At 39.0% G+C, this 17905-nt stretch overlaps 1 protein-coding gene across 2 annotated transcripts in view; it reads right to left on the bottom strand.

Annotated features, from left to right (window-relative positions):
* LOC124551372 (sortilin-related receptor-like) overlaps positions 1–17905 on the bottom strand; it is a 201164-nt gene that overhangs the window by 167356 nt on the left and 15903 nt on the right. For both annotated transcript variants that reach the window (XM_047126412.1, XM_047126411.1), the window contains exons 2-5: positions 15113–15361; positions 12353–12520; positions 5241–5486; positions 1436–1692 (exon numbers count right to left, since the gene is read on the bottom strand). In XM_047126412.1, coding sequence (XP_046982368.1) covers positions 1436–1692; positions 5241–5486; positions 12353–12520; positions 15113–15361 — 920 coding nt within the window. The remainder of the gene's footprint in view (positions 1–1435; positions 1693–5240; positions 5487–12352; positions 12521–15112; positions 15362–17905) is intronic.

Here is a 17905-nt window from a genome sequence, read left to right as displayed (position 1 = left end):
TTTAGTTGGACCACAAGGCCCAATCTGTTCCATGAAAACACAGCCCACACCATAATGGGGCCACCACCTCGCTCAGTGACTTGACAACCTGGGCCACGGTTTTGTGGGGCCTGTGCCACACTCCAACCCTGCCATCATCCCTTACCAACTGATTTTGGGATTCATCTGACCGAGCCATGGTTTTCCAGTCATCTAGGGTCCAACCAATATGGTAACGAACATAGGAGAGGTGCTGCAGCTGATAACGTGCTGTTAGCAAAGGCACTAGCATCGGTCATCTGCTGTCATAATCCATTAACACCAAACTTCACCAGACAGTCCTGACAGATACATTCGTTGCACATCCCACGTTGATTTTTGCAGTTATTTCACACGGTGTTGCTTGTCTGATAGCACAGACAATTTTATGCGGACACTGCTGCTCTTGGTCATTAAGTGAAGGCTGTAGGCCACCATGTTGTCTGTGGTGTGAGGTAATGTCTGAAATTTGGTATTCTCCACATACTCTCGACACAGTGGATCTTGGAATATTGAATTCCCTAATGATTTCCGAAATGGAATGTCTGATGCATCTAGCTCCAACTACCACTCCACTTTTAAATCCTTAATTCCCATCGTGTGCCCATAATAAGGTTGGAAACCTTTCCACATGAATCACCCGAATACAAATGGCAGCTCAATCAATGAACTGCACTTCTATATCTTGTGTACACAATACTAACTCCATCTGTACATCTGCATATCACTATCCCGTGACTTGTCACCTCAGTATATATGATAATTACACACAATGGTTACTTTCTTATTTCAGCAGAAAAAGTTCCATTTTTCACCAGGTAATTTCTAGATTCCTGATGCTGATAATCTGATTGGTTTACCTAGAAATAATTCTTACAACATGGTACCTGTAAATTGAACATTGGTACAAATGTGGAGACAAAATTTGGAGTGAGTTAATAAATAATTTTGACTACAAAAATATACTCAGATCAAAAGCCCTCACTTTCCCCTTCTCAGTCAACATTTTACTGTTTAAAGAACCATTTATTTCGAAAGCTGTTCATCATCGAGAGATCATTTTTCAAGATTGTTCAATTCTAAAGTAATGATTATTTCCAAAATTCAGACGAATAGTTTTGTAGCCCTATTTTTCGGACTCCAAAAATGATCGCTTTTATTAGCAAAACTTGCTAGTTAGTCACTTATTCGATCCAGAAAATTTCATTTTTTCTGTAAATTTGGATGGGCTCTGAGACAAAGACTTGAATATACAAGCAGGTTCAAGTGGATGTAAGTTACACCAGTCACACCCAGATGACAACTTTCACTGGATACAAAAGCATGCAGAGGTGCATCTTCAACCTGAAGACAATCACCACCACCACCACCACCACCACCACCAGTATATTAGGAATTACTGTTCAACATTACTTACTCAAGCCACGAGTTCTTCCAAGAACTACCAGGGAAGTAGCAGAAGAAGTTATCGAGTGAAAGAGAGTAAACGCTGGCATCGGCATTGCGTGACGCGTAAAGCGTGGGCAGAATATCCAGATGGCTGGCCACCACAAACACATCTGTGCCGCTGACGTCTGCAATGTAGTATCCGGTGTGTGGTGATATTGTCCTGTCGAACTGTGCTTCCTTGAATGGCGCTCCACGGTATGACACCATCAGACTAACTGCTGTTGTCTGCAGAGAAAAAGTTATATTTTTACATGTTTTTTAAAGCTGTAGAGTACTTTGCAATAATTCTTACATTTTTTAACGTGAGTAATGCAAGACAATTGGGTTGCCATCACTGGGTGAGGTATTATCAACGTTTAGATCAAACAAATGGATCAATGTGAAATTATTCTTCTAATGCGAGTGCCTTGTCAATAAGAGCAGATAATGGTAAGTTGAAGGGGATACTGTTAATATCAAAAACACAGTTGTATTGTTTCAAAATACAGGAACAGGAATGTATACTTCACAAGCTACACAGAACTTGAGGGGAAAATATCAGTTTAAGTAATGAGTCTAAACCTTTTAAAACTTTTTAAAAATGGATTAGACACTAAGCATTCTATCTGCTGCTTTATACTGTACTAGGAACCTACAGCAGATGCACTTCCTATTGTCAAGACACCATGTTATTAGCGTACATTAACCTGCACTTTACTGACACAATAGTAACCTGCTATCCTTCTTTTCACAAACAATACGAGGCTGGAATAGAAGGAAGAACCAATAGAGGTACTCAAGGTACCCACCGCCACACACCGTCAGGTGGCTCACGGAGTATGGATGTAGATGTAGATGAATTGTATGTTGGTGGTATTAGAATCATTCTGTAGTCAGCTTTGATTGCCAGTTCTCTGAATTTTCTCTACAGTGTTCCACAAAAGGAACACTATCTTCCCTCCAGGGACTACCATTTGATTCCACAAAGCATCTCCATAACACTCGCATGTAGACCAAACCTATTGGTAACAAATCCAGCAGCATGCTTCTGAAATGCTCTGATGTCTTCATTTAATCTCACCTGGTGGTGATCCCAAACACTGGAGTAGTTTTCAAGAATGGGTTGCAATAGCATTCCATATGCAGTCTCCATTACAGATGAACCACACTTTCCTAAAATTCCCTCAATAAACTGCAGTTGGCCATTCACCTTCTTTATTACCGTTCTTGCACGATCATTCCATCTTGTACCACTCTGCAACATTACGTCTAGATAACTGATGCGAGTGCCCCAAGCAGTATAATACTAACCCTGTACACTAACATCATGGGATTGTTCTTCCAACTCATTACATTATTTTATACAGAGAGCAATCTACTACTCATCACACCAACTAGAAGTTTTGTCTAACTGATCTTATATCCTATTACAGTCACATAATGACGACACCTTCCCATACATCACAGGACAATCAGCAAGCAGCAGCAGTTCGCTACTCACCCTGTCCGTATATATTGTGGCAACTCCTACCATTCGTCTCTACTTGTAGCAGCAGATGACAAGCTGCACTGACCGAACACCAGCTTATCAGCAAAGCTCCTGCCAGCCGAGGTACCACCGCGTCTCCCCAGCAACATCATCGGTCACTTCTGCCATAAGTAGAAATTAGGTTGCCACAATTTCTGGAGTCGCACATACTGAACAATAGGTCGAGCAGTCCCTGTCCTGGCTTAGACACAGTAACACTTCCCGGCCGCGGTCTCGGCAGCTTGTTTCACACACCATCACGTGGATCACGACATCAGCTGCCACCCTTCGCCGGAGTTTGCAGCTGACAGCAGTATTTTGCACCCACGACAGCAAATCCCTTTGTCCTCTTTCTCAACACTTGACTACTCGCACCACCAGATGACTTTGAACAAAGTATTAAAAAGTGCATTATAGTCTGCACTGTTCAAAGACTCGCCACAAGCAAGGACCCCCCCCTCCTCGATCGAGAGCTTGTAACCCGTTAAATTTTGTTGCAGTAGTTAGCTTTTAGGAAAAAAAAATAATAATATCATCATCTCACAAACCAACACATGTACCTCTTTCAGTAGCCTCATTATTTATTGTTGTCCTAATTAATTTGCATGTCTCTATAAAAATGTTTGATCTTAGGAGTACAGAATGGAACCTTTAAATAATTCCTTCTGTATCTTAAACTTTTATTGTCGAGTTCACTGTATGAGAATCACTTGTCGAGAAAGTTGCAAAGTAACTGTGAATAGCTCAGACTGTAAGGCTCTAAATTTAACATCACTAACTGCCATTAAAACGTTTACCTTTTCTTATGAGCAGAAGTGCGGTTTATTTTGTAAGCTGTGTGTTTATCTTTGATTTTTAGACACCAGCTGTTTTACTACAGGAATGGGAGTAAACTGTTTGGTTTCTTCAGTTTTTCCCCTATCAGGAACTCTATCTCTGGCATGAGCTGACAGCTCAGATAAAATAACAGAACTGCCTCATTGATCAAAACAGCAAAAGTGGCAGGAAAGAAAAGAAAGTACACAGACATTACTCACTGATGCACATATGAACTGAATGTCTTAATTGTTCACCCGGCTGCAGTGGTATCACATTTATTCAAAAGAAGGTACATTACACACTGAAACTACAAGAATCTACAGCAATCCTTATAGAAAAGTAGCATAAATGAAATGATGTATGAAATCACAGGAAGCTCAAAACATGCAAACAGGCTATAATACACAAGCAGCCTCATCAATGACTTTCAAGTAACTGCAGCAAATTACTAGTGGTATGGACACCACTCGACAGTACCAAACTGTAACACACTGTCAGTGAATAGTGATCAAAATATTGTTTTACTTGGTCTTACAGTAGCTAGACATCTAAAATTAAAGGAGAAATAAATAGCAATTGCTACAATTTGTATGACATATGAGATCCCTATAAGCAAACATTTTTGTTTGCTCAGCATTTGTTTGAGGTGACCTCTGTGCTGCATATTTTCTACTTGTTAGTTTGAAGCTATTTCATTTATAGGTACAAATAAAAATCAAATGCTTTATAAAATGATTTGTCTAAAAGTAATACATGAAACAGATTAGATAAACACTTGACACACCTCCTCATTTGCTGTACAAGATTTCCAGCATTGTTAAAAGGTCCATCATATGTTTCTCCAATCTGTTTTATTTCTTACTTTCAAACAAATAATTTCACAAAACATTTGAGTGATTTTTTTCTCTCTTTCTTTCTTTCTTTCTTTCAAGTTTTGTTCAGAATACATGATCTTATTGACACCTCCTTGCTTTCCTAGTGTCTTCTGTTCTCTAAATGTCCTGAATTTAGTACTTGATTTGAATGAAACCATTCTGATACTTAAACATCAGAGTAATGTAACTTTTTATATACAAAATAGATGGACCTTGAAGAAATGAACTTTTTGACATTTCACTTATATAGGTATCAGCAGTTGTTCATGTAATATTTCAAATCAATAATTAAGTTTTTCTTAATTACCCTGATTACTTTCAAGGAATTAAATAAGTTTTTGTGAAACTAGGTCACATGCTGTTCCACTCTATATGCCCGATATATTTTTTAAATGACAGTCAACAAATAAAATGGAAAAAATTTAAGCTGAGATGATGTACTGTTGAACTTTCAATAATTGTGTTCTATGTTCTTTGTGATGTTAGATTAAAATGATCAGCACTTTCTATTGTACAAATCTTTGCAGAATTATATTTATCATGTATGTAGTAAGAAGCAGAAATTCACTTACGTTTACACGCCTCGTGGCAAAAGCAAAGTCTCCCTTGATCTGAAAATCCAGAACGTCCCGTATGACAATGCTGCTGTTATCATTTAAGAACAGGGACTTTGACGATATGACCGTGGACTCTCCGGATGGTTCCTGCCTCTCTACGTACAGCAGTGGAGGATCAGCCCAAGGGCCCGACCAGTAGAACGTCCTCACTCGTTGTTGCACTTGAGTAAAACTAACTCCAAAATCTGTTGTCACCCACAGCTGAAAAAAACATCATGCACATGAAGAAATTCTGGGCATCAAAAACAGCATGAATTACACAGCTTTTGGAGTTTCTGCATAAAAATAAGAGTAAATAGTTATCAGTTGATTTATTGCACTGTTATGTTGCAATCTACGAGGTGCATTCAAGTTCTAAGGCCTCCGATTTTTTTTCTCCAGACTGGAAAGAGATAGAAACATGCGCATTGTTTTAAAATGAGACCACGTTCGTTGTCAATACGTCCCAGAGATGGCAGCACCGTACGGCAGATGGAATTTTACCACCAGCGGCGAGAATGAGAACTGTTTTAAATACTTAAAATGGCGATGTTTTCCTTACTTGAACAGCGTGCAATCATTCATTTTCTGAATTTGCATGGTGTGAAACCAATTGAAATTCATCGACAGTTGAAGGAGACATGTGGTGATGGAATTATGGATGTGTCGAAAGTGCGTTCATGGGTGCGACAGTTTAATGAAGGCAGAACATCGTGTGACAGCAAACCGAAACCACCTCAGGCTCGCCCAAGCTGGTCTGACAACATGATCGAGAAAGTTGAATTGTTTTGGGGGATCGCCAAATGACTGTTGAACAGATCGCCTCCCGAGTTGACATTTCTGTGGGTTCTGTGCACACAATCCTGCATGACGACCTGAAAATGTGAAAAGTGTCATCCAGGTGGGTGTCACGAATGCTGACGGACGACCACATGGCTGCCCGTGTGGCATGTTGCCAAGCAATGTTGACGCGCAACGACAGCATGAATGGGACTTTCTTTTCGTCGGTTGTGACAATGGATGAGATGTGGATGCCATTTTTCAATCCAGAAACAAAGCGCCAGTCAGCTCAATGGAAGCACACAGATTCACCGCCACCAAAAAAATTTCGGGTAACTGCCAGTGCTGAAAAAATGATGGTGTCCATGTTCTGGGACAGCGAGGGCATAATCCTTACCCATTGCATTCCAAAGGGCACTACGGTAACAGGTGCATCCTACGAAAATGTTTTGAAGAACAAATTCCTTCCTGCACTGCAACAAAACCGGCCGGGATGGGCTGCGCGTGTGCTGTTTCACGAAGACAACGCACCCGCACATCGAGCTAACGTTACGCAGCAGTTTCTTCGTGATAACAACTCTGAAGTGATTCCTCATGCTCCCTACTCACCTGACCTGGCTCCTAGTGACTTTTGGCTTTTTTCAACAATGAAAGACACTCTCCGTGGCCGCACTTTCACCAGCCGTGCTGCTATTGCCTCAGCGATTTTCCAGTGGTCAAAACAGACTCCTACTAAAGAAGCCTTCGCCGCTGCCATGGAATCATGGTATCAGCGTTGTGAAAAATGTGTACGTCTGCAGGGTGATTACGTCGAGAAGTAACGCCAGTTTCATCGATTTCGGGTGAGTAGTTAATTAGAAAAAAAAATCGGAGGCCTTAGAACTTGAATGCACCTCGTATTTGAGTAGCACAAAACGAATTTGAGTCAAGCCACTCAAAGCACTCAACATACCACTCAAATTGCCACTTCAATGACAAACTGTTGAGTAAGATCTTAAATCTTCAAATACATGAAACTTTTCTCAGGTAAAACAAATAATCTGGAAAATTGAGGAAATTTCACAAAGAAACATACACCTAATGAGCGTACTACAGTTTTTCACTCTGCACTATGGAGGAGGTTGCAAGATCGAGAGCTATGGGGAGGGAGGGAAGGAAGGGGGGGGGGGGGGGGTCAGAAGCGGCACAGTGATCAAAGGAAAACGAAGGTCATTATGTAGTATGTGTTGTTAGATATCTCTATTTAATGCCAGGCAAATGAGGATATAATAAAGGATCTCTCAATTGTAAATTTACAAAGGAATAACACTATAAATAAAGTTCTGAGGATCACAGCTTGCAGAGGAGTCTAACAACAGAAGCATACAGCCACCAGGTCACCAATTTTACCCACGTTTCACACAGTTGTAGTACACACTTAGCTGCAACAAGCACCACTCTAGAATGATTCACTTCTCAAGCAAATCCAAGAAACAGGAGGTCAAAGTTTCAAGAGCCTGTTGAGTACAACACAAGTGCAGCATTTGCACAACTCACTAAGGCAGAGAACTAGAAGTCTGACAGTACTGCGCTCCACTCTGTCCCTCCTCTGCCCCCCTCCCCTGATAATAATCTTCCCCAAACAACTGTCTTTCTACAGGGAATAATGTATCTTTGGATTTATTTATTTATTTACTTATTTCGTGGTTTGTAAGCACATTATTAAACAACAAACAAACAATAGCACAAAATTTACAGAACAGACATTTAAATTATTAGTATAAAACATCTGTGCCATTCATTGACATCAGGAAATCCTGGGAAGTTCCACAATATGACCTGCTAGGACATTCCACAACACTGCAGTGAATGGTTTGCCTAACTGCTCCATTTTGGATGATGATGATGATGATGATGATGATGATGATTGGTTTGTGGGGCACTCAACTGCACGGTTAACAGTGCCCGTACAAATTCCAAACCTGTGCTCAGCCCAATCTCACCACTTTCACTTTCATGAATGATGATACAATGATGAGGGCAACACAAACACCAAGTCATCTCGAGGCAGGTGAAAATCCATGACCCCGTCAGGAATCGAAACCGGGACCCCGTGCTCGGGAAGCGAAACACGACCGTGAGACCAAGACTGTGGATGCATTTTGGAGATGGAACCTTACCCCATCTAAAGAGTCCATGCTTCTGCCACTACGGTGCGTATTCTCCTAAACACCATATATACTCTGTGTGATTGGTGAAAGGCAGGAGGTTCCCTTCCTACACTGGGTAAGATATGGCAGTGTGAAGGGCAAGTCGGTTAATCTGAGCTGAGGCACGAGTGCAGTTCCACGCCTGTATTCATGTGTGTTTCTCTTGATCAAAGAAAGTTTCTTTCTAATATAACCACATCTGGATGGGTAGGAGTTACAGATTTCCTCATACGCTCTTAAACACACGGAGAAGAGCTGCTTCCAGGGGGTGTAATGTGGTTCAATATGGGCAGCCATTTGACGGGGCTGGGTCAATCCATATGAAGTGGTCCAGTGATGGTTGCTTGACCATTTTTAAATATTTTAATTTTTTTATATGTGATTTCCCTATATTTGAGAAGTTCAAATCAGTTTTCTACAATAATTTATCTTGCACCTTTACTGGACGTTGGCCATTTTTATTGTAGGCACATAGCGATTTTTCAATCTGGAGACTTTAGCAAAAATTTGAATATCTCTGCACTGGGTTAAGTTACAACATTGCAATTGACATGATTGTTTTTAGAAAAATGTCTTCTGCAACATTGTATATTACACAAAATTCTCGAAATTCAAAAATAACCAGTCAAAATGACCTCCAAAGTTTGGTATACAAATTTTCAAAAATCCACTTTTTAGGCCCAAAAATAACAAACAAGGAGTGGTTTATGAGAATCTATTTTTTTTCCTATAGTTAGAAATCATACACTACTAGCCTCATATGAAACAAGAACACTTACAAATGTTTCCTTAATTTTTATGAATATTTGAAATTTAAAAATTTTTATTTTTCTGTAAAGTTTGGAAATAGTTATCTCAGGTGGGACTGAACATCAAAATGAGTTTTGCACAGTTTGTGCACCTATATGATAGCAACACACTGCAAAAATTTCAACATTGATATCTGCCTGTGAACAAAGATATGAATTTTTAAAAGTGAGGATATAATTCACATTACTCTACAACTCATCTTAGGACTGTTGCCTATTTAAAAGGTTTATTGTTTCACTGTAATAAAATTTAATTGTGACATATATTTAGTTAACACTATCACCCAATACTCATTCAGTTTATTTATTTTTAATAATGCAATATTAAACAATAGGAGCTTTCACTTTTGTTCTATGGTAATAAAAATGCCCATTTACATTTAGGTTTATTGTCAATAAAGAAGTACATTACTGCTGAGTGTGGCATTGTAGAAGTACATTATTGCTGGGTGTGGCATTGTAGAAGGGACATGGGGGATAGGCTACAACTCTGTTTCACTCACTTATGCTTGCCTTTCACGCCTTTCAATTCTCTTACTGCACTCTGGTTTTTGTACAAATGATATGTAACTTTTACTCCCTGTATTTTATCCCTGCTACCTTCAGAATTCACAGGGTGTATGCCAATGAGCACTGTCATACACTTTCTCTAATCTACAGATGCTATAAATGTAAGTTTGCCTCTATTTAACATATCTTCTAAAATCAGGCACATGGTCAGTATTGTCTCATGTGTTCCTACACTTCAAATCCCAAACTGTCCGTCCTCACAGTTGGCTTCTACCTGCTAATTTCAGTAGTATTCATTATTATACCTAGATTACACCTAGTCACAAATGTACCACTATAATTATTGTTGTTGTTACTATGGTGCCCAGGGGTACAAGCTGCAACATGCATGACGGCTGTAATGTGCCTGTCAATGGAATGCAATGCTCACACAGTCCATAGCAGCCACTTGGGATTTTCAAATATACCCCCAAACTGCCAGGAGAGGTACTGATTAGCTATGGACCACTGGGCAACTGGCCAGGCAGCAGCAAACTGCAAGACCACACTTTCTCTCTTCCTGGAGAGTAGCTACTTAAGGAAAGCCAGGGATCATTGCGGATAGTTCCCGTCGACAACAGCTGGCCGATTTGTGAACCGAATGCTCGCAGTCCCTCGATTCTGCTCCCGTCGATGTGCCATCTGTGACTAGAGTTTAACAATGAGAAGCAGGCTTCTGCATTGTAAAACAGCTCTCTTCAGGTACTGGTCATTTCAGTGTTTAGTTCCAGTCCTAGTGAGTTACTTGGAGTCAAATCCACAGATCTGTATTTTGTTTAGAACCGCAGAAGAGGCCGAGTTGATTTGTGACTATAATTGTGATGAACAGTTTTTTTGGTTTTTGGGATTCTCTTTCATTTGGGGGGGGGGGGGGGGGGGGGGAAGGAGGGAGAGGGAGAGAGAGAGAGAGAGAGAGAGAGAGAGAGACTGATTTTGCAGTTGTTAAAGTTCCTTTCTACACAAACATCATTCCTTGTAGCAGTACAAGTGTTTGGGAGAAGATGATTGGGTACAGGAAGGGGGAGGGGCAGAAGAATTAAATTATATTATATCCAAGCTTTTAGTCTTGTCCTGATATCGCTACTCAGTGGCTGGTGCTCTCGTGCAGTAATTCAATAAACTCACAAAACTGTGAACCACAGTTTCTCAAATATGCTGAAGAAACACCTGGTACTACACCAGAATTTCTTACATCTAGCTATGAACCACAACTGTGCAAAAGTGAGCCAAATCAATGGTCCACTGAACATACACTTTCCTCGTCACCCATGTATCAACAGAAGTGTGTTGCTTACATGCCAATGTGACAGAATAGCTGAAAGGCCAGCGTGGCAACAGACAGGCACTACTTGTATAGGATGATAGTGAAAAGGCCCGAGAGCTCTAGCTACACTCACTTTTTACACCATATAAACAAAAATTGTAGAATGACACCTGCCTCAGTGGCAGAGTGCTGCTGTTACAAAACTTTACCAGACAGGAACTCAAAGTTTAGCCTTTTTCCTTCTGCATACAACATTCTTAGCAACTGAGGTATACTGATATGCTCTCACTGTGAAGACACTTAAATTGGTCAGTGCCTTTCTTGAATTGTTACAAGAAGAGTATTTCCCACCAAAAGCAACTGCACGGATTTCAGTAGAGACCTGTTGCAGTTATCATCATTCAGCGAGATTCACAAAAAGTGAACTGCCCATTAATGACTGAAATAACAGGAGCAATGAGAGGACAAATAAACAAGATGTACTTAGGATAAAAACTAACCATGAACATTTACAATAACAAGAATCTTACAATCAATGAAAAAGTGGGACATTGCCAGACAGTAATCAACCCTGAAAACTTATCTCGGCAGGAAATCTGGTCCTCATAAGAACAGTGTTACTTAAGAGGCCAGAACTTTTGGAACATATGATTCTCAGGATGATATTAAAGCCTCTAAGAGGAGGAGAACTCAATACAGAAGACAACTGAATTGGAAAGTGTATCCCAGATAGAGACATTCTCTGACACTGTCAGGAAAAGACACAGCACATTCTTCAGACACATCCTTAGAATGAACCGAGGGCATTTGATGAGGTTGATACATCAGATAACACAGTATCTTGTGAACAGGAGACCCAAAGTACGCTAGATCTGAGAGGTACAAAGGGGTCTGGAAGAAATATGAATAAAGGAAAAAGAGATTTCTAAGAGGGTTACTTCCAAATTCAAGCTGTCGGGTGTTTCCATGACAAAATTACACACAAGCAAAAGCATTGTGGAAGAAGAGTGAAGGAAGTTGCAAAAGTATGAGAATGAAAGAATATTGGACAAGGACAAAGACCAGCAGAAATAAAAGATAACTGAATTAACATGGTCTCAGATAGCCAAAATGAAAAGAAGTAGTAGATTGCTTTGGTCAGAAAAGTTTTATGATGTGAAGTAAATATCTTGTCAATGAAATTTTCACACTATTTAATCATTTTACACAAAAGACTGTAAAAGAAACTTTAGCATTCACTAAATCGGTTGAGCAATAGCACACTCCTCAATGTACTAGCCACGATATACTTTGCTGTGGTCTGCGCATTAACAAAAGACCGGGCAAGAATGGTACCTATCATTCAGGAACACACATTTAGCACAAGAGTTTATGCAAATATTTATAGAAACTCAAAGCATTCCAGCAAAAAAATTAATTACAACACACTAACCACTATCTGTAACCAATATTTAGTACCCCAGAAAACAAACAGAGCTGCAATGACAATATACTCACCCCACGATCTTGATGTTCTCTGTCAAGAATCAAAAATACCCGGGGATCAGAGTCACTGAAGAGAACGTCCGATGGCGTGAATGATATATTAGTATAGGACACACGTATGCTGTGTCCATCGTTTAAAGTTGAGTACACCAGTCTGTTGGCAAGGTCCGTGAATACAGTCTGTAAAAGAAGCATCAAATACAGTGTATTATAAGTATTCTAACACACAAAAATTAAAACATATTGAAAGTGACAGATAAAAATGTGAATACCTAGCCTTAACCCCCAGACACATTTTCTGTGATGATCAGTTTTTGCACTGTGCACCTGGAATCAGCCTAAACAAATACTGCTCATCAAGTCTGTCACGTGACACCCAGTGCTGAAGCATCTGTTTATTTCTCATTACAAAATTATTTTTAATGCAGATACTTACATGCCCATTTGATATAGCAGACCCAAATTAGTCTAGTGCATTACCAGGGTCAGTACAACTCTTCAGCAGCGACCAGTATGCCACCCTTCCCTGCACTGACTGCTACTGAGATGCAGCACCACCATTCTGTCACTGCTGGAGTACTGGTTATCAGTATCACACAAGACTAACTTGGTACTGCTCAATCAAATGGGCACATAAAATTCCACTTTACAAATAAATTTAATTGCAATAGGAAATGAACCAATGCTTTGCGCTGACACAAGGCATTAAATGAAACATGTTATCAGTAGTATTTGTCTGGGCCAGTTCCATCTACATACCGCAAAAATTAAATTGCAAGTATCTGCCAGTACCCCAGAGAGATGCACCTGATGACTCTTAGGAGAGAGATCTGGCATACGTGATTGTACTGTTGCATGTTTTAATTACAAGGAGAAAACAGCAAGTGCCAGAAACTTTGCTCAGTGGAAGAGGAGGCAAAATAAGAAAACGCCTGTCTCAGCTTAATTGCAGATACTCAACCATTTGTGAGAAAACAAGTGTCAAAGTTTTCGACATAATTTAGACACCTTTTAGTGCACAAGCAGCTCAGCCCAGCTAAATATTTACCACATTGGCAATAATTTCGCAGCAAACCACGCATAACACACCAGTTTTCCAAAAACTAACACTCGCTATTCATTATGAATCGAGACAATACAGGAATTTCACCGAGAACAATTTCAAATAATTTTTTCTGTTCACTGATTTCTTTTTTTTTCATTTACTGGACATAAAATTATTTGATGAATAAGGCCAACATTATACCAATATACATTGAAAACCATTTGTGTAGTAATCTTTTACAGACATTGGCAGATAAATAAATAATTAGAAACAATAATCAGGTTTCAAACTTGGGACACAAAACTGAGATGCTGCAATGCCAACCATATTACACCACCAGTTAAGGTGGGCGAATCTCACCCTAGTAGGTATCTAAATTACATCTAAAACTTCTATGATGTTTTTTTTTTTTTTTTTTTTTAGAAACAGCCAAACATCTACGAATAAGGCAAGACGTTTTCACTAATGCTGGCTCCTCTTCCACTGAGTGAAGTTTACAGGAAATCTGATTATGCCACTTGCCTTGTTCTCCTTGCGGACAGTGCTGGTATCACTCTTCATTTGTCATGGGAACACAATAGGTCCTGTTTAACAGCTGGCTGGAAGCTATCATACAGAGAGCAACAAGAAAGAGGATATTTTCGTAGCAGTAGGTTGAATTTACTGTGCGAAATCCTGGTATAAACATAGCCATAGAGTGCACATCTTATTCAAGAAACTGTAGCCATAATCCCACAAGTTCACAAGATAATTTTGTGCACATGATATACATCAAAATTACAACACAAAGTAATGGAAGATGTATATAATTCCTGAAACTAAGTGAATTGTCATCACTGTTTGAACTGTTAGGCAACTACGGATTAGTTTTTCTCATATTACATTCAATGCCTTAGCTCACAACACCACCCTTGTCGCCTTCCAATGTAATCTAGACCTACAATTATGGTAAAAATTAATCCTGTGATCACAGCCTTCATTCCAAAATACTGATAAAGATAAAAACAGTGGCAATTGAAGCAACCACTGAAAACCATAAACTGCCAAAGGTTGTTAAATTTAGTGGAAAAAGTTGAAGTTTCACTTTCAGATTTATGTTTCATTAGTGGTCAGTTCTGACCCTTGGACATTCTCATATGCAGCTGTAATATCAAATGTCAAAAAACCAAAAAAAATTTTAATAAGTTACATTGCTATGACACACAATTTACAAATGCTGTTGTTAGTATTTCCATATATGTCAGCTATGCAAGGAAATGTTACCTGTTCCTGTGGAAACAAATTCCTGTTATACGGTAACCACATAACATTTTAGAAAACTTTTTTTATTTTACTGATGTGTGCTACTATTTGCATTTAAAAAATGCTCACAGATGAAAAATAGCAGGTAATCCAAAATGTATGTTGATGTAAAAGTTGAGTTCATTCCAAGAGATTACTCAGCATACAGAGGATTTGATTTTCCAGAAGATACATTAAGGCTTTAGAAGCAAATATGAGGAAACTAATCACTGAAGGATGAATAGTTTTTCAATTTATGTATTCAAAATACATCTCCTCTTTTTGCCTACCATTGGTTGCCAATAATCATCCTTGCACTGGCAACACAGGACTGTCATGCTGTGAACTAGTGTACTGCATGCGGAAAGTTAATACTATCACTTTTCTATTCTTTAGGCCACACAAACTTATATATATATTTCAGAAACAGATATTTATCTACTTACATATGAAACAAAATGTGGGTGATTGTAAAATTTGTCCAAGGTTGGATACACTATCCTTCCGGCATCAACGCGAAACTTCTCCGTCTCATTCACGAAACTGTCTCCGTAATCATATGAAATATATACTGAAGAAGGTCGGGCCCTCGTGTACAGTCCAGGTGGGTCCTTGGCCAGACAGATGATGACATCCGACCCTTCGCCAGCCCAGTGGACCATCAGCTGCCCGTGACTATCATTTAGCTCCACAACCTGCAACATAAATTTCAATGCGTATTTATGTGACTGGTCAGAAATAAACACAATACAATGAACCAACTCATTATTGCCAATATTGAAGTAAGGTGACTTAAATATGATACAAAAATCACAAAATTTATGTCTTCTTGAATGGAAAAAAATTACGGTTTGGTAAAAAATTGTAAATATTAGAGAGTATAAGCTGCTTTAAAATGAAACTGTGTTTAATTTCTTAAAGTTACAAATGTAGATGAGACAAAACAAAAACAGTTTATAACTTTTTGAACTGAAATTCTTAAATATGACACACATGCAATATTGTTATGTACACTGAAAGGCCTGAGGTCTTAAAAATGATATAGAGAACACACAAAATGATATGTATGTATAGCTGGGGTTTTTCTGTGGGAGATATTTCTATGGTATTTATGGCATGAAACTTAAGTCAGCGTGAACTACAGAAAATTATTTGTTTTTCCTATTTTTAATATTATAAAGTCAATCAGGAATGGGTAGGAACTGTTTTCAATTATACATAATACACTGACACTAATAAAAAAACTAAGAGGTACACAGAAGAGAAGCTCTGTTTTTTATTAATCTCAACAGAACCATTAAAGAAAAAGTAGATGTCTCATTAGATGTTTCCCATTTCCTTACTAGGTATTTCTCACCACAGTAGCAACAAGAGGAATTGGCAATTTCCATATCACATCACTTTTATTAGTAAGAGAAATTTCTTTTACATTCAATGTGAGAACTACTTTGACCTTGTCCACAAGGCCTTAGAACCATAACTTGTAGGTCATTTCCAGTGATTTCCTCTTTCTTCCTCTACATTTAGCCAAGATATGGTCTCCTCCATCTACGTGTGTCAGATCTGTCATTTAAAATATGATCTAGCGTGGATTCTCCCAAGGGATCAACATGATACACGGTGCCACTCTTTGAAGAGATATCAGAACCAATTTTCCTTACTTTTTCTGTGCTTGTCATAGCTTTGATCACAGGCATAGCTGAGGCGAGGGGGGGGGGGGGCCTTTTCTTCTCAGCAATGATTTTACTAGCAGAGATGTCTTGTGTTGCTGGCATATGGGAAGGGCAGCAACCAGCAGTACACTACTGTGTTGCTGGATGCTGACCTGTAGGTGACAGTGTATTACTTGTAGGGATTTAGTGCATCATATTTTGGAAAGGCACATACCATATTTAAGGATCATTGTGTATTCAACGAACCTGATAAGTACACACTACATATTTTCTTAAATGTGGCCAATGTTCTAGAGCTGCACGCACATTAATTTCTGGTCTGAAAGTGCCGTCTGTCAAAGTTACTTTTACCACCAAAGTGAAGTTTCCAACTTAAGAACAAATAATGACTAACCATTCCTAAACAATGGCAAAACAACTAACAGACTGCATGTGAAATTTTCTGTAAAGTTTCATCTGTTTCAATATTAAGATACATTGCCCCCAAACGTCACAGACTCTCCACGTAGAAGGGAAATAAAACTGCCAGTAATCACAGACCTAGGGCAAATGTAAAGAGGTACCTCAAACAGAATGACCTCCTCCATGCCACCCAGCACAGATTCCAAGGATATTGATCACATGAACCTCAACTTGCACTTTTCTTAGGCGACATACTGAAAACTGCAGATCGAGGCAGTCAAGTAGAAACAGTATTCCTCAATCTTCGAGAAGCATTTGACCTGGTATTATATCTACACTCATTATCAAAAATATAACTGTATGGGGGTATCAAGTGAAACTTATGACTGGGTTGAGGATAGTTTGGTAGGAAGGCTGCAGCACGTTACCATATCCTGGATGGAGATTCATCAACAGTTTCAGATGTAACTTCAAGTGTGCCCCAGGGAAATGTGTTGGGACCCTTGCTGTTCATGTTGAATGTTAATAACCCTGTGAACAATATTAACAGCAGCCTTAAGACTCTTCACAGATGATGCAGTTATCCATAATGAAGCATCGTCTGAAAGAAGAACATCAACTGTCAAGAATTCCCATCTAATTCAGTGTCAACAGTTTTATTTTATCCTGACGGTAATTATCTTTTGAACAAATGTTACAATCCACGAAAAAGATGTGACTTAAAAAGCGTATATCCAACCTCGACATATTTATTTGTATTTCTGTGCAATTGTAAAAGAACCAAGTAACGATGAGCAAATGCCAGAAATGTTCTAGGATACGCGCCTGGACAAGAAAGAGCTCCACGGCGGATTTCCCTTCGTACGGATGCCATTAGGAAGTCCTTCGGCAATGCTGGAGAATGATTTTGATAGAAATATAGCACACTCATTATTCCTTATCTACAATCTGGTGTCATATTCCATTAACAAATAAATATCAACACGAGCTGCCTTCTAACTCCAAGGATCACAAACATATGTGAGGAGTATTATCATTTAAAAAAAAAAAAAAACGGATCTCAGAGTGTGCCTGGAACCTAAACCAAGAGCATTAAGAAAATTAACATCCAACAATTTATTTTACGATTTGATACTTAATCTTCAGATATATTTAATATACAAG

The sequence above is a fragment of the Schistocerca americana genome, chromosome 9 (genome assembly GCF_021461395.2).
Source record: "Schistocerca americana isolate TAMUIC-IGC-003095 chromosome 9, iqSchAmer2.1, whole genome shotgun sequence".
Classification (NCBI taxonomy): Eukaryota; Metazoa; Arthropoda; class Insecta; order Orthoptera; family Acrididae; genus Schistocerca; species Schistocerca americana.
Note: the sequence above shows the minus strand (reverse complement) of the source record. Positions and strands in the feature narration are given on the sequence as shown.